Here is an 18,847-nt window from a genome sequence, read left to right on the forward strand (position 1 = left end):
GTCCGCACCAGCGTGTCTCCGGTGCCGCTCGGTTCAGCAGCTCTCAGCCCGCCCCGTTGTGAACCCACAGGCCGGTGGCAGCAGCCGGCTGGGTGAAGGGGGTGCTCCCCGGCCGCAGGGCGGCTGTGGCGGTCGGTGATCCTGGCCCCGCCCGCGCTCAGGTGTCTTGTCCCCGGTTCTCAGCGCTCGCTCCCCGAGCCAGGTGGAGCTGCTTTTTAAACAGGTGTGCCCATTTTGGCCACTTAAGAAGGGGGCAACCACCCTAGTGAAGAAGGAAGCCCACACCCTTCTAACGACTGCAGGGGCTGACTTCGTCAAACTCAGCTACTCAAATATATATATACACACACACCCCCAAAACCAACCTAAATCTGGGAACATTTACTCAACGAGCAAGCAGAAAAATAACTAAATTATCTGCCTTTGCATAAATGTGGGTTATTATAGTAATCATGCAGGCCTTGCAGAAAATGGCCCATCTCCTCAGCAGAGAAATAAGATTTATTTTGTGCTTGAATCCCTCTGTAACAGCATTTATTGGATCTCTGTCACCTAATCTGATTTTACATTTCTGTTTTTCAGCTACAAGAAACATAAAAAGAGCTTATATTTATTGCTGCATCTATTCATGAAAGATTTACGTGGTGGAAAATAAAAGGGAAGCATATTATTCACCGGAGGAGAAAGGTATCTGCTTATAGAGGGTGTGGATCCTTTTGATGTCAGAGATAAAAAATGACCAGCTCCTATAAGCATTATCTCCTTTAGATTAATGCACTTCTTTCATTGACACTTGACTTCATTACCCTACATGAGAAAAGAAAAAAAAAAACTTATTAAGCAATTCCAACATTCAGAACAACAATGAAGACAAGTATGTTATGATAATAACTGAGTTATGTTTATTTTTATCGTAGTGCAATGGATTTGAAGGTAAGAGTAGAATGCAGCTCCTCACACGGCTGACTGAAGGGAGGCAGGGAACAGGCAACACATCATTAAAACTTACTACTTTTAAGGACTGGCTTCATAACAATGAAGAGACACACTGTTGAGCTCATTTTACAGAATACTTCTCCTCGCTGCTGCCAACATATTTAAATATCTGAGCCTGCCATGCTGCCTAAAGCACAACCACAATGTTTCAAGGGTTTGTGCTTCTACAGATTCTCAGAGAAGGCACAGCAAAGCCACGGTCCTGAGACCCACATCCATCCACAACACATTGCAAAAACAGACAATGCGCTTACATCACGACTTTTTGAGAGCTAAATCCATAAATGTTTGAGTAAAAAGCATATACAGAGACCAAACAAAGTAGTATCATCTGAGGTAAATTTGCTGTGGAATTTCCTTTTGCACAAAGAGCTGGGAGGGGAACAAGGCAAACCTGTTACACCAGCACGGGCAGGGAAACCTGTCTGCACTGAGAGATAGAAATGCTCAACCAGTTCCAGAAAGATAAAGACCAGAAAGTCAAGTTTTGTATTATGACAGTGCATTAAAACCAACCGTGCCAAAACCTATGAAAAGTTATTAAAGTTTGTGTGGACAGAGGTTCAAAATAAACATTAAATAAAAATAATTCCTGATATTTCTGGAAGGGCACTTTTTCCTCTCTTTGTCTTTATTATTTACCCTGAAACTTGCCACAACAGGCACTGCCACTTTATTACTTTCAGTTGTACAGTGCCCAAAACAGCAGGGCCTGCAGCTTGGTTGGTCGCTAATTACTAATGTAATTAGCAATGATAGGAGCATTAAGAGCCCTTTATGCTGAAGTAGAATGCTGGAAAGCTCAGTAGGTCCCAGCCTCAAAAGAATAATTCCAAATGATGCTTAGAAATTACATTATCTATCACTTCACTACAGAATTCACACAATCTAAATCGGAGCAATACAGAAGCTGGTGGGAGTTTTCCCTCAGTTGCACTAAGAACAAAACCACACAGACCTGTTATCTATTTGTGGTCCTTTTCCTGTAAATTCTGTGTTTATCTCTCCTGTTATGATGCAGAGCACTCCCAGAGGCAGATTAAGTACCCAAGTGGAAGCAATTCCATTTCCAGAACACCAGGACTTTGTTTAGGAAACCCCAGTCCCACTTGAAAGCAGACAGATTAGCTGCTAAGTGATTCAGAAAGTATTTAAGGAAGACAAATCCCCAAACTACAGTTCAATCTAGATCTTTTTCTCCGGGTTTGTTTACTTACGCAAAGCAAGAAAACTCACAACTTCCAAAACACGTACGAGCCTTTCTAGCTTCCAGGACATGAGGAAACGGACCCACCTTTCCCCCCTGGAGTTATCACCCTTGCAGCTGCTTCCCTTTTAGTTTTATAATTCTACACGGATCAGCCATACCCAAAACAAGGAACAGAGATGTTGCTTGTAACCTCTCATACACTGGGACCAAAACAGCACAGGGAAAGGAAGAAGACACACCTTTCCCTAAGGCCATCATCACAGCTGTTTCCTTTCTGCTGTTCCAACACTACATACACAGCAGGGAATCTTGGGTCTCTTTAAATGCCTTATCAGGGCTCAGAGTGGCCTAATTATGGCCTGATTAAGACCTGATAAACCTTAACAGCCCTGACCAGTCTCACCTCTGGTCTCCACCCACACGCTCTGTCCCTGGCCCCTCATTTAAGGTTTGGCCTGAGGGTTCAGCCTGTTGCAGCGATGCTGACAGGACATCTAGCGGCACCTTCCAGGAACTGCCCAGGGAAAGGATCCTGTTAGGAAAACACAAGCTTGTTTTTTTCATTCTTCTAGATAACTTGCTGGTGCCAGTCCAGGTTTCTTTGGCTGATGGTGAGATTATGTGTTTATTTTATTACCTAAGAGTATAAAAGAAAAAGGAGGAAGACAAGCTTTTAAGAGATAACATACAATAACATCTGAATCACCTCTGTACAAAGATGGGGCATTCCACATAATCTTGATAAAATAAAGCAGCTCTGTGGCTCCTCACCCCAAACCAGGGCCTTCCTGAGTGCCTCCACATGGGATGTTCTTGAGAAGGCTCTGGGGGTTACAGAATCACACAATGTCAGGGATTGGAAGGGACCTGGAAAGCTCATCCAGTGCAATCCCCCCATGGAGCAGGAACACCCAGATGAGGTTACACAGGAAGGTGTCCAGGCAGGTTGGAATGTCTGCACAGAAGGAGACTCCACAACCCCCTGGGCAGCCTGGGCCAGGCTCTGCCACCCTCACTGAGAAGAAGTTTCTTCTCAAATTTAAGTGGAACCTCTTGAGTTCCAGTTTGAACCCATTACCCCTTGTCCTATCATTGGTTGTCACTGAGAAGAGCCTGGCTCCATCCTCCTGACACTCACCCTTTAGACATCTGTAAACATGAATGAGGTCACCCCTCAGTCTCCTCTTGTCCAGCTCCAGAGCCCCAGCTCCCTCAGCCTTTCCTCACACGGGAGATGCTCCACTCCCTTCAGCATCTTTGTTGCCCTGCGCTGGACTCTCTCCAGCAGTTCCCTGTCCTGCTGGAACTGAGGGGCCACAACTGGACACAATATTCCAGGTGTGGTCAGAGTGGAGGGGCAGGAGAACCTCTCTGACCTACTGACCACCCCCCTTCTAACCCACCCCAGGTACCATTTGCCTTCCTGGCCACAAGGGCCCAGTGCTGGCTCATGGTCGCCCTGCTGTTCCCAGGACTCCCAGGTCCCTTTCCCCTACCCTGGTGCCCCCAGCGAGAAGGGAGCTGCCCCAGGGCTCAGCCACCCGCCGTAGCCCCAGTGAGGGGCGCGGGCCAACCGAGGGACAGCGCGGCAGAGCCCAGAAGGGCCCTAGAGTGAGAGAAAAGGGCCGAGAAGCCCCAACACCCCAGCGCCGGGTGACAAACCGCGGTGACAAGAGACGAGAGGCTGTGACAGGAGGAACGGCCCCACCCCGCCGCGGTCACGTGGCCCCGCCGCCCCTTGACCCCGGAAGTGCCGCGGGAAGAGGATGCTGATGCTGGAATAAACATGGCGGCCCGCGGCGCTGGGGTTGCGCTGGCTCGGGCCGCGGTCGTGCTGGCACTGGGGCTGCTCTGGGCGGGCCCGGCCGGTGCCCGCGTCCATCACCTCACTCTCAAAGTAAGGTCTGCGCCGCCCCCGTCCTTATGGGTTCGACCCCGGCCGCGCTGCGCTGCCTGTAGGGTGGCTGAGGGAGCGGTGAGGCGGCCGGGGCCTGGTCAGCTCCCCTGGGCCGGGGTCCCCGCGTCTCCGGTTTTGTGTCCTGCCTCCCCCGGCCTTTCTCTCTCTTCGCAGCTTTCTGGGTTTCTGCCTGCCTGGGCCTCCCGGTGTTCTCCTGCTGCCGTGTTCACTCCGTGTCCCTTTAGCCCTCTCCCTGCATTTTGTCCGTCTGTTTCTTAGTTGTGGGGAAAGTGCGTGAAAGGGCCCCAGAACTGCAGTGGTTTGAATGTGCAAATGCTTCATGTCCTGTTAAGAGCGAGGCACAAAGCTCCGTGCGATAAGGGAGGGCTGAATGTGGGATGGGGGGGTTCTGAAGTGGATTTGGTGGTGTTTTTTCCTCTTAACCTGCCTTCTGGAGTGGTCTTCTTGTCCTGATCATGAGTCACTTGACTCTGTATGGCTCTTATGAGCTTTCCAGAGGTAGTTTCTTTGTACTAGTCGAGCGACCAGTGGAGGTAGCAAACAATATCGATGCTCACAGCTCTCTGTTTTAATAGGCTTCTGGTCGTGGTTTGAAAGTGTGTCGTGTTGTCCTGTGCCTGTATGTGGAAAAAAACCCAGTTACTTGAGATTGTTGATGGGAAGCGGTGCAGATCATGGTGGAGATCTGCAGCTCCACAGTGCTGCTGGCTGTTGTGTTTTAAATGAAAAGCTGCACAGTGGTTATAGGGCACAGGAACTGTGCTTTTGGGGTGGTGCTTTTTAAGGGCTTCTGTGCAGTTCATTAAACACTCTGTAAATCTTCAGGGTGAGGTAATTAATTTTGTTCTTATTGTCAACCACTTGCAGCTTTTTGCTAATGGAAACATTGGAAGGAGTTAATAAAGCGGTATGTGACTGGGACCAGCATTACTGTGTTCTTGCATCAGTTTAGGGACAAGTTGCCTGAACTTTGCAGGAGCCTTTGGGAGACAGTGAATGCCAGAGGGACATTCATGACTTATTCATAGAGAATTTTGCACACTGTAGTTATTTAATATGCAACCACATGACTATTGTTTCGTTTCAGAATAAGTAAACTTTTCTCTGAAGCAACAAATTAGGAGGTTTGTGCTGGTTACATTATTGTTTTGAGGAGTTTGTGACCAACAGTGGAGTGCTGGAAGAATTTCTCCTGGGTGATACTTTTACATAGAAGACTTTCAAACTGGCCTCAAGCAAATGTTCTCAGCAGCAAACATTACAGCTTCTGGCTCCTGTTTGGGTGTCTCTTAAACACACCTGGATCAATTACTAAGCTGTGTTTGCTGATTTGTGCAGTCAGAGTGGGGTATGATTTTTAGTTTATAGGTATTTTGTGTGAATTGCAACCAAGCACTGTGGAAAGTAGCAGCGTGTTAATGCCTTCATCCCCCTCCTGTATAAACACGAGCTTTATTGCAGGCGCACAGTCTCTCCCTTTCCACTTAATCTGCTGCATTACAGCATTTATGTAAATATTGGGCTTTAACAAATGTACCCTTTCACAGGGAAATCTCCCTTCGAACGTTCTTGCTGTTGGCTCCTTGTTTGTCCGTGTGCTTTGACACCGTGCCAAGCTAAAGGCCACAGCTTTGTGTGAGTGTTTGGTGTTGGGTTTCCTCAAACAAGATGTTATTGCTGAAGTTAGAATAGCCTCATTCTTATATCTTTGTAATTAGCGTGCTACGGTGAAGCTTTTTTTGTTGTCAGAAAAGCAAGCCACAGTTCGAGTGGTTTCCTGTTCCGAAAATAACTTTTTTTTTAATCTTTATAAAAGGATATGAAATTATTTATTTCTTCTGAGTTGGAAAAAAATAATTTGTTCGAATTGTTACAGAAAACCGATGGAAACAATTTTCAGAGGTTTCCAGAAGTAGCTTGTAGTTGGAATATTTCTCTTGACCAAAAATAAGACCTCTTTTGTCTTAACAGTTGAATGCTATAATATTGAAGCCTTATGTCTTGCATAATGCCATGACACACTGTCTCTGAGAATGAGGAGGTTGGTCTGAACGAGGCGTTTGTCAGACACATGGTTAAAATTAATGTCAGGGAATAGCTGAACCATCCAACTGACAACACTGTGTAGCAGCTGTGGTGTTAGTTTCTGATTACAGTGAGTTATCTTTCTAATTAACTGACTTCCAAAGGGAAGTAAGACCTCCCGTATTTCCTCTATGATATGGTCAAGTTTGATGTTTCGTCCTGTTCATTTGTAAATATTTGTGGCCATTTAACGTTTGTCGGTCTCGGGCTTCAATTGCTCAAGTTGAAAATACCTTTCACAATAATTCATTTAATCTTATACAAATTATAAGTCTTGCTATTAATCTCACATACATAAAATTCCTTCTATGTAAGGGCAGGCACTCTCTGATGAAATTTCCATTGTACTGATAGTGTGATCCCCATTAGACTTTGAGCAAAATGTTAAATAATATTTTTCTGCCTGTTCTTGACTACAGCATCTTGGATAACACTTTCCTGCAAACTTCCAGAGTCAATTTTTATCCTGAAGGAGTGGAAGAAGCGGGGAAGATTTTAATGGAAATGAGCTGAGGACTTACTGTATAGGTGTGACTGGAACCTGTTAGTGATGAGTCCCGGATCCTCCCTTCTCAAAGGGGCTGGCTTAACCTTACATGCATCCTGCGTAAATGAAAATAACGTGTATGCTAACAGCTCAGATGCTTAAGGGTTCACTCCTTTGTTGTAAACTTACAAATTAATATTTCTGAAGTTGCCAGTTGAGTGGTTTTATAAATAAAAGTTTGATTCTTCCAACCTGTTAAACCTCCTGTGAAAGGTGAGACAATTATTCAGAAGCCAGTAGCTTTAAGCTGACAATGTGTGGAGCAGCAGATGCTCTTGGCGGTCGCGCTGTTGCTTGGTGGTGACTGGTGACTCTGTGGGATCATGTAAAGCTGAAGGATTTGTGATCTAAATCTGTAAACTCTAAGCACTCAAAGCTGAGATGAAATCAGGGAGGAAAGTGTTAAATATTAGTTATCTCTTGTTGGTGGGGAGCATATTAGTGAACTGGCAGAGTAAATAAATTGAACTGAATAGCTTTTGGAAGTCCTCTGGGTCAAGCAGCCATCTCTGGTCCTGTTTAAGGAGCAAAACACCTTGTGGCTGGATGACACTGTGTCCCCCCATATTCCCCTCTACCCAGTCACCCAGACTAGTGCTCATCTGTCCAGATGTGGTTAAAATACACATGATGTGTTCTGCAAAAAGCTGGTATTAATCTTCTGTTCTGACTGGGAAACTGCTCTGAAAGCAGCGTTAAATGAACCAGATGGGCTCTTGTTCAAGCATGTTAAGTGACGTAGAACCCGAACACAGCCCAGCTGTAATACTCTGAACAAAGCATCTGCTGGGAGCCGTGTGTCACTAGCTGTTTTTTCCTCTTCTGAGCATTAAGGCAACCAGCTGGTTATTTGCCAGGTTAACTTGATTCTATTAGGACGATCTCATTCCAGCTGGATTACAGGTTAGCTGTGTCAGGATTAACGTCCTGCTCTTACAGTGAGTGATATTTATGCGTCAGGAATGTTTTATGCAGAGCTGTCAAAATTGATACTGGGAGTAAAGGAAGGAGGAGAACTTAGTGTACTTCTACAATTCTTAGCTCAGTGTTCCAGTACTCTGTCTGGAACAGTTTGGTTGCCTTCAGCAGCTGGCTTCTCTGCTTAGAGTATTCTGTGATCTGGTTACCTTTTCCTAAAAGAAACAGGAGGAAATTTTTTTTCATGACAACTTGTAAAAGTGCTTTAAATCACATTTTAAACTTGCTTTTTAATTTTTTTGTTGCTCTGTTTCTGCTTTTCTTCCAATTAATGATCCAGTTGCATTTAGAGTCCAACTGCATGCCTATTTATTGATTTATGAATGCAAAGTAACAGGGATGTGACCTTTCCTCATCTGATGTGGCAGCTGTGATGTGGCACTTTTCATGTGAGGTTCTTCATGACCTCAGTATTTTTAAAAAGTGGTTACTGTACTTGAACCTTTATCAGCTGAGCAAGGCATGGAAAGGGATGGATTTCTAAAGTTTCCTTGCCAGACTGAGGAAGTAAATTGTTCTGCAACCAAGGCTGGGAGTTGAGGAGGGTATTGGAATTTTCCTGTTAGAGAAACTAACCCAAGTGATGCTGTTTGAACTCACATAGCCAGTGTTTGGTGTTTATCCTACTTATAAGACACAAGGCCTTGCAAAAAACAATTTGAAGGAATGGGACTACGTAAGACATTTTCTCATGTATACAATACCCATAATTTCCCAGTGTGTGTTTATCCAAGCAGGGACCCAGCCTAACACAGAAGCTCTGATGGGATGACGATACACTGTGCTACCTGTTAAACACTTGGCCAAACCCAGCTCTCAGTAGACAAGGTCACTATGGGCAATTACTTCTTCAGTCTGTTGCAATGACAGCAGCTAGTGTTCAAACAAGAGTTGTCTTAATTTGCCTGCAGTCTATTTTTGGTAGCAATATTTTGTTTAATCAGTGATGCCAGATATTCAGTTTCTTCCAGACTCTTTTCTTGCGTATTCCTCAGTAGTATAGCCAGGTAATTAGCAAAGACACATTTAAAGTTCTTGCTGTTCAGGTTATTGGGAGAGTTGGTCAATTCTGGTGAAATAATTTGTTATATCTGGAGGTATCCTAAAAAATTGGTTTTTGTATGATCAGGTACATGTTTTGCATGAATATTTCAGTGTCAGTCTCTGTCCCCCCGCTTCCTCTTTGCTGCTGCAGATGACTGTGTATGTGATTTATAAACTTTCCTTTCCTTCAGGATGATGTGAGGCAGAAGGTGCACCTGAATACTTTTGGCTTCTTCAAGAATGGTTTCATGAAAGTCAATGTCAGCAACCTTTCATTGAAGCCACCCGTGGGCCCTGATGGCAAGGAAAGCGTATCAGTAAGTGACCATGAGCCCAGTGACAGGGTTAAATTCTAACCAGAGGACTGCTTAGAAAACCTATGTTCAGAAGGTACTCCACGTTAGTTTGGCCTTGAATCAGTATATATTTTATTCTAGGTGGATGTGGGTGAAGCAGCAAGTGCATTATATTTGAATTTTTTTTCTGTTTAATTAGCTAATGAGAATACCTGGATTCTGCCTTAAACATAAGTTAATTTATTTAGAGAGCAGTATGACTATTGTGGTGGTTTGGCTTTTGATACTGGGGGAACCTGGTTTAATTTGACATTCTTTTTGATTGTCTTGTAGGTGGGGTTCAGTTTGGATCGAACAAGGAATGATGGATTCTCCACTTACTTGGTAAGTGTAAGAGATGTGAACTTCCTTTTCTAAGCCGGGGGCACCCCATAGCCTGCTTCAATCCAGGAATGGTTGGAAGAAATGCAAAAAAAAAAAAGGGGGGGGGGTGGCCTTTAGACATGGGCAGCTTGTTAAGGATAATTCAGTTTTACAACTTGCTGGACTAAGAATAGTAACCTCTACCTGGCAAGGGCGACATGTCCCATTTCTTATAAACAGGAGCACACTTCAAAGATGTTTTGCTTACCTTACCAGGATGAAGAAGTGGATTATTGTATCTTGAATAAGGAACCAGAGAAAGATGTTTCAGTTGTAATCTTACGTCTGGACCTCACAACTGCAGTGTGAGTAAATAGTGTACGCTATGTTTTAAAGTTATTCCTGTAGTTGAAGCTAACATAACACTTGTGAAGTTTCTGTAAGGGCTTGGAAAACTGCTGTGCATGTAATTTATTTTTAATAGGTTATATGAGAGTTGAGGGAAGGTGAGAGTGAAAGAAAAAAAACCCTGCAGTATAGAATGGTTCAAGAATTCCTGCTGTGTGTTGGAGAGATATGAGGTCATTGGGCAAAGAATCGTACCTTAATTGTGCTGAAAGCATGAACTTGAAGTCTTGGGTCACTTTTGCAGCTCTTGCACTGAATTTGCTGTTCTGTTGTTTTGAATTATCTAGTTTATGGAAGTACCTTCAAGACTGTATTGCTTTTTTTTGCAAGAGAAACTATCTATGTGGAAACGTGTCTAATGAGACCCTGGTTACCAAAACTGAATAAACTTATTTTTCTTCAACTGTTCTTGTATTTGATGTGGACATATAAACTGCCCCACAGTGATCAGTTCAGTGCAGGGCTGCTGTAAGTTAAGATCTGGTGCTTGCCTGTTCTCTATGGTTAAAAAAAGTCAAGACAAGTTGATTTTATTTGGTATATGTAGGCTATGACATCCTCGTTATTAATGTTAATTGGCTTTTTTCTCTTTGCTTATTTAGTGTGAAAGTACGGTTCTCTGCAGAAGCTGATTCTTTACCTAAAATTTCGTTTGTGTCTGAGGAAAATGTTACTGCCTTAAATACCAAGCCACTAAAAACTTCTGAACAGAGCAGCGATTCTGGTAAAACTCCTGCAGAGACCAACCAAAATAGAGACAGCGAAGGTAAGCCTGCTAAACCTGACCTATATGTGCTCTCACTGCTAGTTCCTTGTTGGAAGTTGGATTAAATACCTTCACCAGTCCTTTCCAACCAGCATTTGTATGTGTTTGTATGTATGTATCTAAAGAGTTGAAATCTAGTCTGTCACTTAGAAGCCATGGGGATGGAGAAGTAAATATCCCAGTAATCTTTCATGGAGGCCCAGATCTTTGTCTGGCTTCCAGTCCAGCAGACAAAACCATTTTGTAATCTCAGCTCTGATGGGATTAGCTCATAGGCTACAGTTCATGTGATCCCTTCGTGGAAGAGTTTAGACTTCAGATCAGACTGCTTAGCAGTCTGAGTCTGTCTTGGGCAGTCACGTTCACAAGCTTTGATATCGTTGAGAATTTTGCGTAGTTGTTCCAACAAGTCAAGAACTGAAGCTGTATGGCACTGAAGATAATTGATCTGACAGCTCTAGTTTTGCGTTTTCCTGCGTTCAGAAGCGTAGCATCCACATTGACACTGCACTGAGGTGCAGGAGCTGAAAACAAAGCATCAGTTTTGAACTTTTGCTTCCTGGTAGAATGCGATGACTTTGTTTGAAAAGCTTCTTACAGGAGTGGAGTGAAAGTGTGAGCTTGACATGCTGCTCTCTAGAAGTCTCCTGTCAATTTTAGTTTCCCGAATTAGAAAGATATTGACTTGGCAGCTCGTGTCTGTGTGTGTTTGGCGTGTTGTCTGTGTGTAATAGCAGATAAGCCTGTCCTGGCATTTGAGGATGCGTTTGGAATGAATGTTACTTGTAACAAGAGTCCTGGGAGAGCAAGGAGGGACTGGGAAAGAATCTCTGTTAATGATTATCTAGGAAACTGCCACGCAGACAAGTGTAGGAAGATTTGAGGAGGGGATTGGTAGTGTGCAAAAGGTGGTACTCTATGAGGATGTGTAAGTGCAAACACTCTAAGTGTACAATTAATACTTTTATCTCTAGGTGCGAAGTCCAAACGAAGTACAACATCCTCACAGGTAAGAAACTATCTGCTGTTCTCTTTCAGAAAGAACCTGGGGGAATATTCCAATATAAGCATGGACAGAAAGTGGAGAGTATTATTTTCTGTTGCTCTCAGCTTCTACTGTGAATATACAGAATGCAGTTTTGATTGTCTGGATGATGTAGCCAAATGTGGTAGCTACCTGTTTTAAAAAAAATCTAAAAGTATCTTTTCTTTTCCCAGAACATAATAGAGCAAGAACATCCTATTCACAATGACAAAGGAACATTTTCATTTCAGGTAGGGTGTCTGTCCGTGTCTGGTCTTAATGTGTGCAGGCAGTTCCCTTGCTGTACTGTTTTATGAAAGGTCTGCGCCTCCCTGCTGTAATCCCCATGTCTCTGGTATAGATGCCTCTCTGATCGCTCAGTAAGTTTTTGAGTACACACTCATTAAGTGCTGAAAATCTCTTACTTCACAAGGCATAGGAGCTATTTTAAGCTGTCTTTGGTATGATGCAGTTCTTCTAAAGTATCTTAGTCTGTGAACCTCAGCATATTGAAGTTTACAGTGATGCAACTAGTGCATGTGGAATTCCAACAAATAGCTGTAACCTGACTGACTCACTTAAGGGGAAGATGTTCTCTGTGAAGCTGGATGAATGCTTTGTTTCTGCACACTGGCTTACTTATGACACACATTTTAAATTCTTTTATGTCACACAAATCTCATTTCCATAGCTATCCCAATTTTTATAATTGGGGGAGGAAGATAATAGCTACTTAGGCTTTAGGGCAAGCATGATCAAAATTTTACCCTTTGCTGTGTTAAATATACGACAGTTCTTACTCTCTTTTCTCTGTGGCGAACTAAGTTAAACACTGATACCTAAAGGTCTCAGATTACCAGAGTGCATTATCATAGATGGGTGCAATGATTTTTGCATCTGGAATTCTGTTGAAACTCGCAGATATGCTGGTATCCTCAGAACAGCGTACTTGCTGAAAGGAACCAGCTGACCCTAAGTGACTATTTTCATGCCTCACTGGAGATGGCTTCTTACCAGGACAACCCTGTTGTGAATGAGAAGAATGCTGACTTTCCTATTCCTTCTTTTCAGTTCTTTTTTAACATCAGCTCTGATAACCAAGAGGGTCTCTACAGCCTGTATTTCCATAAATGTGTTGCCGATAAAGGACCGGCTAATGATCAGCAGCTATTTAGTCTCGATGTGAGTATAGCTTGTAAAATACAACTCACTCATTCACTTAGGCTGAAACATGTAGTGTTCCATTCTTGTATGCCAAGCATGCAGTGTACGAGTGTATATATGGGGTGGGAAGTGATTCAGAGTTGCGTGTTTCATCTCTGTAGTGGCATTTCTGAAGGAAGCAATGACATTCAGGAGAAATAAAATACTAGTTTTGAAGAAATGTCTGAAAATCTGAAGTCTGTGTGTGGGCTGGGTTCAGTCTACACAGTTGTGACTAGATGCTGTAATAAGATGGGAGCTAAAACAGCTGTTTGTGTTTTGCTGTGCTCAAAAAATCGCATTTCAGCTGTGTATGACTCTTTCCACACCTAGCATTGGGACTATGCAAAAAACCTGCTTGTTTATGCAAGGTTCTAGATGCTGTTTCTGAATCAAATATGGGCAAACTCTGAATTTTGATATATAGAACAGCTATTCTTTGGAGAAATTATCTTGCCTTTCTGAAGCACTGGAAGCAACTTCTGTCCTTTTCTGCTTTTCAAGGAAATTATTGTTGTGGGTGTAATCTTGCAAATGTTGATTGTTGAGGATGAAGAGCTGCTTTTAGTTTTTTCTTTAGGAGTCTCATAGCAGTCACTACTTCAGAAAAGTGACTTTTAAACTGGGGAAATTTGATTGTGAACTGTAATTAAGTCAGTGCTTTAACAAAACGTTTTTTTCAACTGTACACATAACATACCTGTAATATTTAGATAGAAATTACGGAGAAGAACCCTGAAAGCTACCTCTCAGCGGGTGAGATCCCTCTGCCGAAACTTTACATTTCCATGGCTATCTTCTTTTTCCTGTCTGGGACCGCGTGGATCCACATACTTCGTAAACGCAGGTGAGCAGACTGGTTTGGGGTCAGCAAGAAGTATGGACTTACCTTGCTTGATTTTTATTTTTCATTCCTCCTTTTATAATGCCCAATTCACAGTCAGATTTAGTCACTTAAAACTCCAAGTCTGGCTCAACATTGTATGCCTAATACATACACTTTATAGTTGAAAACAGCTACATCTATCAGTATCGTTGTTTCAGACTGTTCTACAGTTATCAAGTTGTAGGTTAAGAAATTCTGAAGTTTTTACTGCTGGTTTTTAATTGATGCTTTTTTTTTTTTGTCTTTCCAGTAATGATGTCTTTAAGATTCACTGGCTAATGGCAGCTCTCCCTTTCACAAAATCTCTGTCCTTAGTCTTCCATGCGGTATGTATAATATGTCTGCCCTAAGTTTTTATTAGGAAGTAGAAACATGGAATCCTGGGCAGGTTGTTAGAGAAATCTGCTTTGGGGTGGGGGATAATGGGAGGGAGAAAGAAATGCCTTTTGTATTGAAGCACAGGAACTGAATTGCAGCTGTTTGAGAGTGATTCAGTCTTCATCAGCAAATTCTGACTTTCAGTACAATTGAAATCATGGCCTGAAGTGATAAACCATATGTGAGGATTGAATGAGTTCCGTGAATTCTTATGTTTTGTCCATCTGAGGCTGGCCTTGTGTATTCGTGTCATCAGCAAACTTGCTGATAGTCACTCTATTTCCTTGTCCAAATCATTGATGAATACATTGAATAATACAGGCCCAAGTACTGCCCCCTGAGGCACTGCACTAGATACAGGCCTCCAACTGGACTCTGCCCCATTGACCACGACTCTCTGGCTTCTTCCCTTCAGCCAGTTCACAGTCACCTCACTACCCGGTCATCCAGCCCGCACTCCCTCAGTTTAGCTACAAGGATGCTGTGGGAGACTGTGTCAAATGCTTTAGTCAAGTCAAGGTAGACTGTGTGGGACGGTTATAGGTTGTGTTAAATATATGCACTAACACTTTGGAAATACAGGAAAAAGAAATGACCTCGTTGTTGCTAAACAAAACTAGAACACTTTGGGAGTATTTTCAAAGATGTAACAGAGCTGAGTTTGTATGCACTGGTTGGAAAATGAAACTTGCTGTGGTGTGCCAAGCAGACCTGTTTTATAGACACGGGATGCTGCTGAGCAGCTTGTGAAGTAACGTACTGTATTTTCTGCTTCCAGATTGACTATCACTACATCTCCTCTCAGGGATTTCCTATTGAAGGCTGGGCTGTTGTTTATTACATCACTCACCTGTACGTATGTCAGAAGATTGATGTGATAGATTCAAACAATGAAGCCGAATCCTCTATGGGGCTGCCCCCTTCCCTCCTGAGCAAACTGGAAAATTGCTGATTCTTTGATACTACGGTCTGAATGACAAGACAACAATCAGCCCTGTGTGAAGGGGAAAGCTCTACTTAGAGAGGGCAGCTGCAGAGAATTGGTACTTATGTGGGTGGAGGAGTCAAAGGAGGAGAAACGCTTTTCTTTTCTTTGTTCATACTAATATTCAAGTATCTAATTTGCTCTTGGTGTGAATGGTAAGAGGGTACAGCTGCCAGTGTTTTCTCCTGTTCACAATGGTGAATGGATGACTCCCCCAGGAAAAGATTGCACATATTGACAGTTGTGAATGAAGTGTAATATTACTATGTGATACACAGTTGTAAGCAAGTACATCTGCTTCACTGTGGCAGGATAAGCACTTGCCAAAATTATGAATAGCAAGGCATGTGTTTGGGTTTGTGGCTTTACTACTGTGCGAGAGAACTGGGCAGAGGAGGAAGTGTGATAAAATAAAGCCTCTCACTGCTGTGTCTGTTTCTCTTTCAGACTGAAAGGTGCTCTTCTCTTCATCACTATTGCCCTTATTGGCACAGGCTGGGCTTTCATTAAACACATCCTGTCAGATAAAGACAAAAAAATTTTCATGATTGTCATCCCACTTCAGGTGAGGACCGAGTGGCATCAGTACTCGTGAACTTGTGCGAGAGCTGCCTGTGGAAACTGTAAAAGGCTGTGAATCCTTTGTGAAATACTGCATAGTGATGGCTTGTATAAGCATATTGGTTACAATTGAAGTTGAGCTGGAATTTCCTGGGCCAGAAGTTACTTCTTTAATTTTCCCCATTTTTTTCTCCCTATATATTGAGTATGAGATAGTGTATCAAATAGTGTCAGCAAATGAACAACTAGCTGTAAGGTAGCTATATTCATGCTGTGGCAAAACTTGGGCTGCAAAACAGCACTAAACTACAAAGCAGCAAAATTAAGTGGAAGTTGTTGCTTCTGAAATGCTTGCTGAATGGACTTAATAAAAAAAGGAGAAAACTGAGACTTCCAGGTCTGTTGGGTCTGAGGAAAACTTTCCCAGTGTGTTCAAAGTTACCAGTGCTTGTTTACTACTCGGGGAACTGATGTAAACAGGAGGGCAGCATTTCTGTTTGTAGATAGAACAGCTTTTCTGCCTTTCCAGATTAAATCCCTTACCCAGCTGCAAAACCAGAAGTATATCATTAGTGTTCGAGGCTCTTATAGAGCTCAGGTATGGAGTACAAAACCTAGTCAATGACCAGCTTGAATTATTTACTTTATTTAGAATGATGTGTTTAAACTGTTTGCTCTATGTGCATACATACAGTCCTGCTTCTGTATTTAATGAATAGATTTTGCTCTTTTTATATCTACTGTTATGGTAGATTTTGCACAGTATGTAACAAAAGGAAGTACTTTCTGAATGTCAGCAGAAATAGGTTCCAATCAGGTTTATATCTGTAAATCCTGTGAAGATGCTGCAGAACATGTGACTTTCTTGACACAGAGCTGCAGAAGAATTATTGATGTTACTGAATGGGCTCTTTCTGCAGCTGTGGGGCAGCTTTTGCTGAATTGGCAGCCCCCATCTAGTGTCTGCTTGGAAAGCTGCTGAAACCATGAAGCATGTTTTGTTCTGTAGGTACTGGCGAATGTGGCGTACATTATTATAGAGTCAACAGAAGAGGGGACAACTGAATATGGACTGTGGAAAGAAATCCTCTTCCTGGTAGACTTGCTGTGTTGTGGAGCCATTCTATTTCCAGTGGTATGGTGAGTCACTGTGTGTTGGGTGGTTTCTGAGCCCTGGTGGCTCGAGCTGTTTCCGAACTGAGGGGTATTGAGTGTTGGTTAGAGCTAAAGGTACTGCCAGAGCAAGGAGATGTCACTCCTTTGGGGGTCAAGTCTTTTGTTACCTTTTTTTAAACAATATCAGTCCTAACATTTCAGTCTTGTGTTGTGGAAGATACTTGTTTTGGGGGTATTAATGTGGGCATAAGGTGAAGTGGGTGTTGATTTACATGTGGCCAGCACAGTGCAGGCTGTAGGTGATTTCGAAACTTGACATTTAGCAGAAGTGCTGATTGTTACATTGAGAAATGGGGTTTTGCTTTACTGGCTGAGGCTGGAAATGAGGCTCCTAAATTCTAAACCAACAGTGCTGTCTAAGATCAGCGCTGCCTTCAAGCAGAGTAGCTGTTTTTTTTTATTTGACTGTTCAGAAGAAATAATCCCACAGGGAGCATTTCCCTGCCCTTCCTTCCACTCTACTTGGCAAGGAATAATGTCGGTTATATAAAACTCAACCAAAACACAGATAATTCAGATAAACGCTCTTGTTGCTTCGTGCCAGTTAGTCAGAACATTTGCCTTCTAAATTCATTTTGGTCTTAATTGGATAAACAGCTGGATTTAAAGTGTGATATGAAGGAGCTTCTGGCTCCTTGGTTAGTAAACACAGAATATTCTTATTTTTCTCCAGCATCCCCAGTATTTTTTTTCCTGAAACAGAGTGAATGTCTGCTAAACATGTCATGGCTCTAGAATGTGTAACTCTTGTGTTTCAGAGAACTGTTTCTTAATGCATATGTATATATGTGTGTGTAAAGACACATGTATGTGTTGCTCAGTAGATGGGAGTGAGCTTCAGCATGGCTGGTGAGGGTGGCTTCCAGCTGTCCTTACCTCCCCACTTGTCCTCTGTGTCTTAGTGGCCTTCTGCCAAGGCTGGGAAATGCCTTCCAAGAAATGTGCATTACCCACTTGTCCCTTTCAAAACACTGCAGCTCTTCAGAGGTTTAGGGGCGTTTGGGTGTGGCAAATAAAACTGCAGGAATATTAACTTTAAAGAGACTGGTTTCCTGTGATAAAGGTGACTTTTACAGTTACAGCTCTTACTACTTAGTGCTAGAATCTCCTGCATTGTCACATACCATGGGCAGTGAAGCCCAGGGCATAAAATCCTGCCCCTTTTTCATCTGGATGCTGTTACTGCAGCTGGTGGGATGACTCATGGGAGCGAGGTGACTAAGGCTTGGCCCTTGAATTTACATTCCTGCAGGGTATTTTCTCTTACATAACTTGCCTATGTAGTCATGTAAGCTGTAATCAACTACTTAAATGAAAAGAGCTTAAAAGAGCAGTAAGATGCCAAATGCTTGGCAGTACTCTGAATAGTAGCTCAGCTTAATTGTACAAGTGGAAAACATTATTCTGGAAAATGCTCCAGTTTCGCACTCTGCTCCCTCCTCCCACAAAGCTTTCTGTAGGCTGAAGTAGGCTTTAGCAATCGGCTTTCTTCATCACAAGGAGATACAGATACTTGAAGTAACTGCCTGAGCCAGGGAGATCAGGGTGAAATATATGCAGTGCCAAGCACACTAAGCACAGTTAATTACGAGCATAGCACAGCCATAAAGAGCTAAAAAACTTGTTAGAGTTCTAGAGGGCTGCAGTGAAAGAGTGCAAAAATTATAGCTAATCTGCTTGTCTTATTTTTATTTTTCAGGTCAATAAGACATTTACAGGAGGCTTCAGCAACAGATGGGAAAGGCAAGTAATCTATAATTTTATTGTTTTATGCTGCATGCCATAAGATAATGCCAGAATTTCAAACACATGGTGCTGAATTAGAATATAAAAACCAAAACTTAAAATCTGCACTATGGTATTGTCACACTGCTGCTCTCCCTCAGTAGCTTAGTGGGAATAACTTTTGGGAAATTACCTTTTTCATGTGTTGCTTTGCTATCAGGACTCCTACGTGGGACTTACTCTCTGGTACTTGCACAGCTCTGTGCTCCAGCCAGACGTCACATGGAGCAAATCATCT

The 18,847-nt window shown here is 42.8% G+C and overlaps 1 protein-coding gene and 1 long non-coding RNA gene across 3 annotated transcripts in view; one reads left to right on the plus strand and one right to left on the minus strand.

The window, feature by feature from the left end:
- Positions 1–483: 483 nt before the first annotated feature.
- LOC309447286 lies at positions 484–2,762 on the minus strand. Its single transcript, XR_014185589.1, has 2 exons — positions 2,610–2,762; positions 484–807 (listed from the first exon to the last, which is right to left on the minus strand). It is a non-coding gene; the product is annotated as an uncharacterized lncRNA (long non-coding RNA).
- A 1,183-nt stretch (positions 2,763–3,945) lies between these two features.
- The window catches only part of GPR107 (G protein-coupled receptor 107), a gene marked incomplete at its 3' end in the record, with an annotated part of 32,036 nt that continues 17,134 nt past the window's right edge, over positions 3,946–18,847 (plus strand). Inside the window, exons 1-14 of one of the 2 annotated variants that reach the window (XM_082068106.1) lie at positions 3,946–4,103; positions 8,970–9,095; positions 9,408–9,458; positions 9,714–9,802; positions 10,448–10,611; positions 11,586–11,620; positions 11,830–11,886; positions 12,707–12,817; positions 13,552–13,685; positions 13,975–14,050; positions 14,881–14,954; positions 15,535–15,652; positions 16,658–16,788; positions 18,524–18,567. In XM_082068106.1, coding sequence (XP_081924232.1) covers positions 3,993–4,103; positions 8,970–9,095; positions 9,408–9,458; positions 9,714–9,802; positions 10,448–10,611; positions 11,586–11,620; positions 11,830–11,886; positions 12,707–12,817; positions 13,552–13,685; positions 13,975–14,050; positions 14,881–14,954; positions 15,535–15,652; positions 16,658–16,788; positions 18,524–18,567 — 1,321 coding nt within the window. In that variant the 5' untranslated portion in view covers positions 3,946–3,992. The remainder of the gene's footprint in view (positions 4,104–8,969; positions 9,096–9,407; positions 9,459–9,713; positions 9,803–10,447; positions 10,612–11,585; positions 11,621–11,829; positions 11,887–12,706; positions 12,818–13,551; positions 13,686–13,974; positions 14,051–14,880; positions 14,955–15,534; positions 15,653–16,657; positions 16,789–18,523; positions 18,568–18,847) is intronic. The other variant, XM_082068105.1, reaches the window with a different exon arrangement.

Source organism: Streptopelia decaocto (assembly GCF_964273445.1).
Source record: "Streptopelia decaocto genome assembly, chromosome: 17".
Lineage (NCBI taxonomy): Eukaryota > Metazoa > Chordata > Aves > Columbiformes > Columbidae > Streptopelia > Streptopelia decaocto.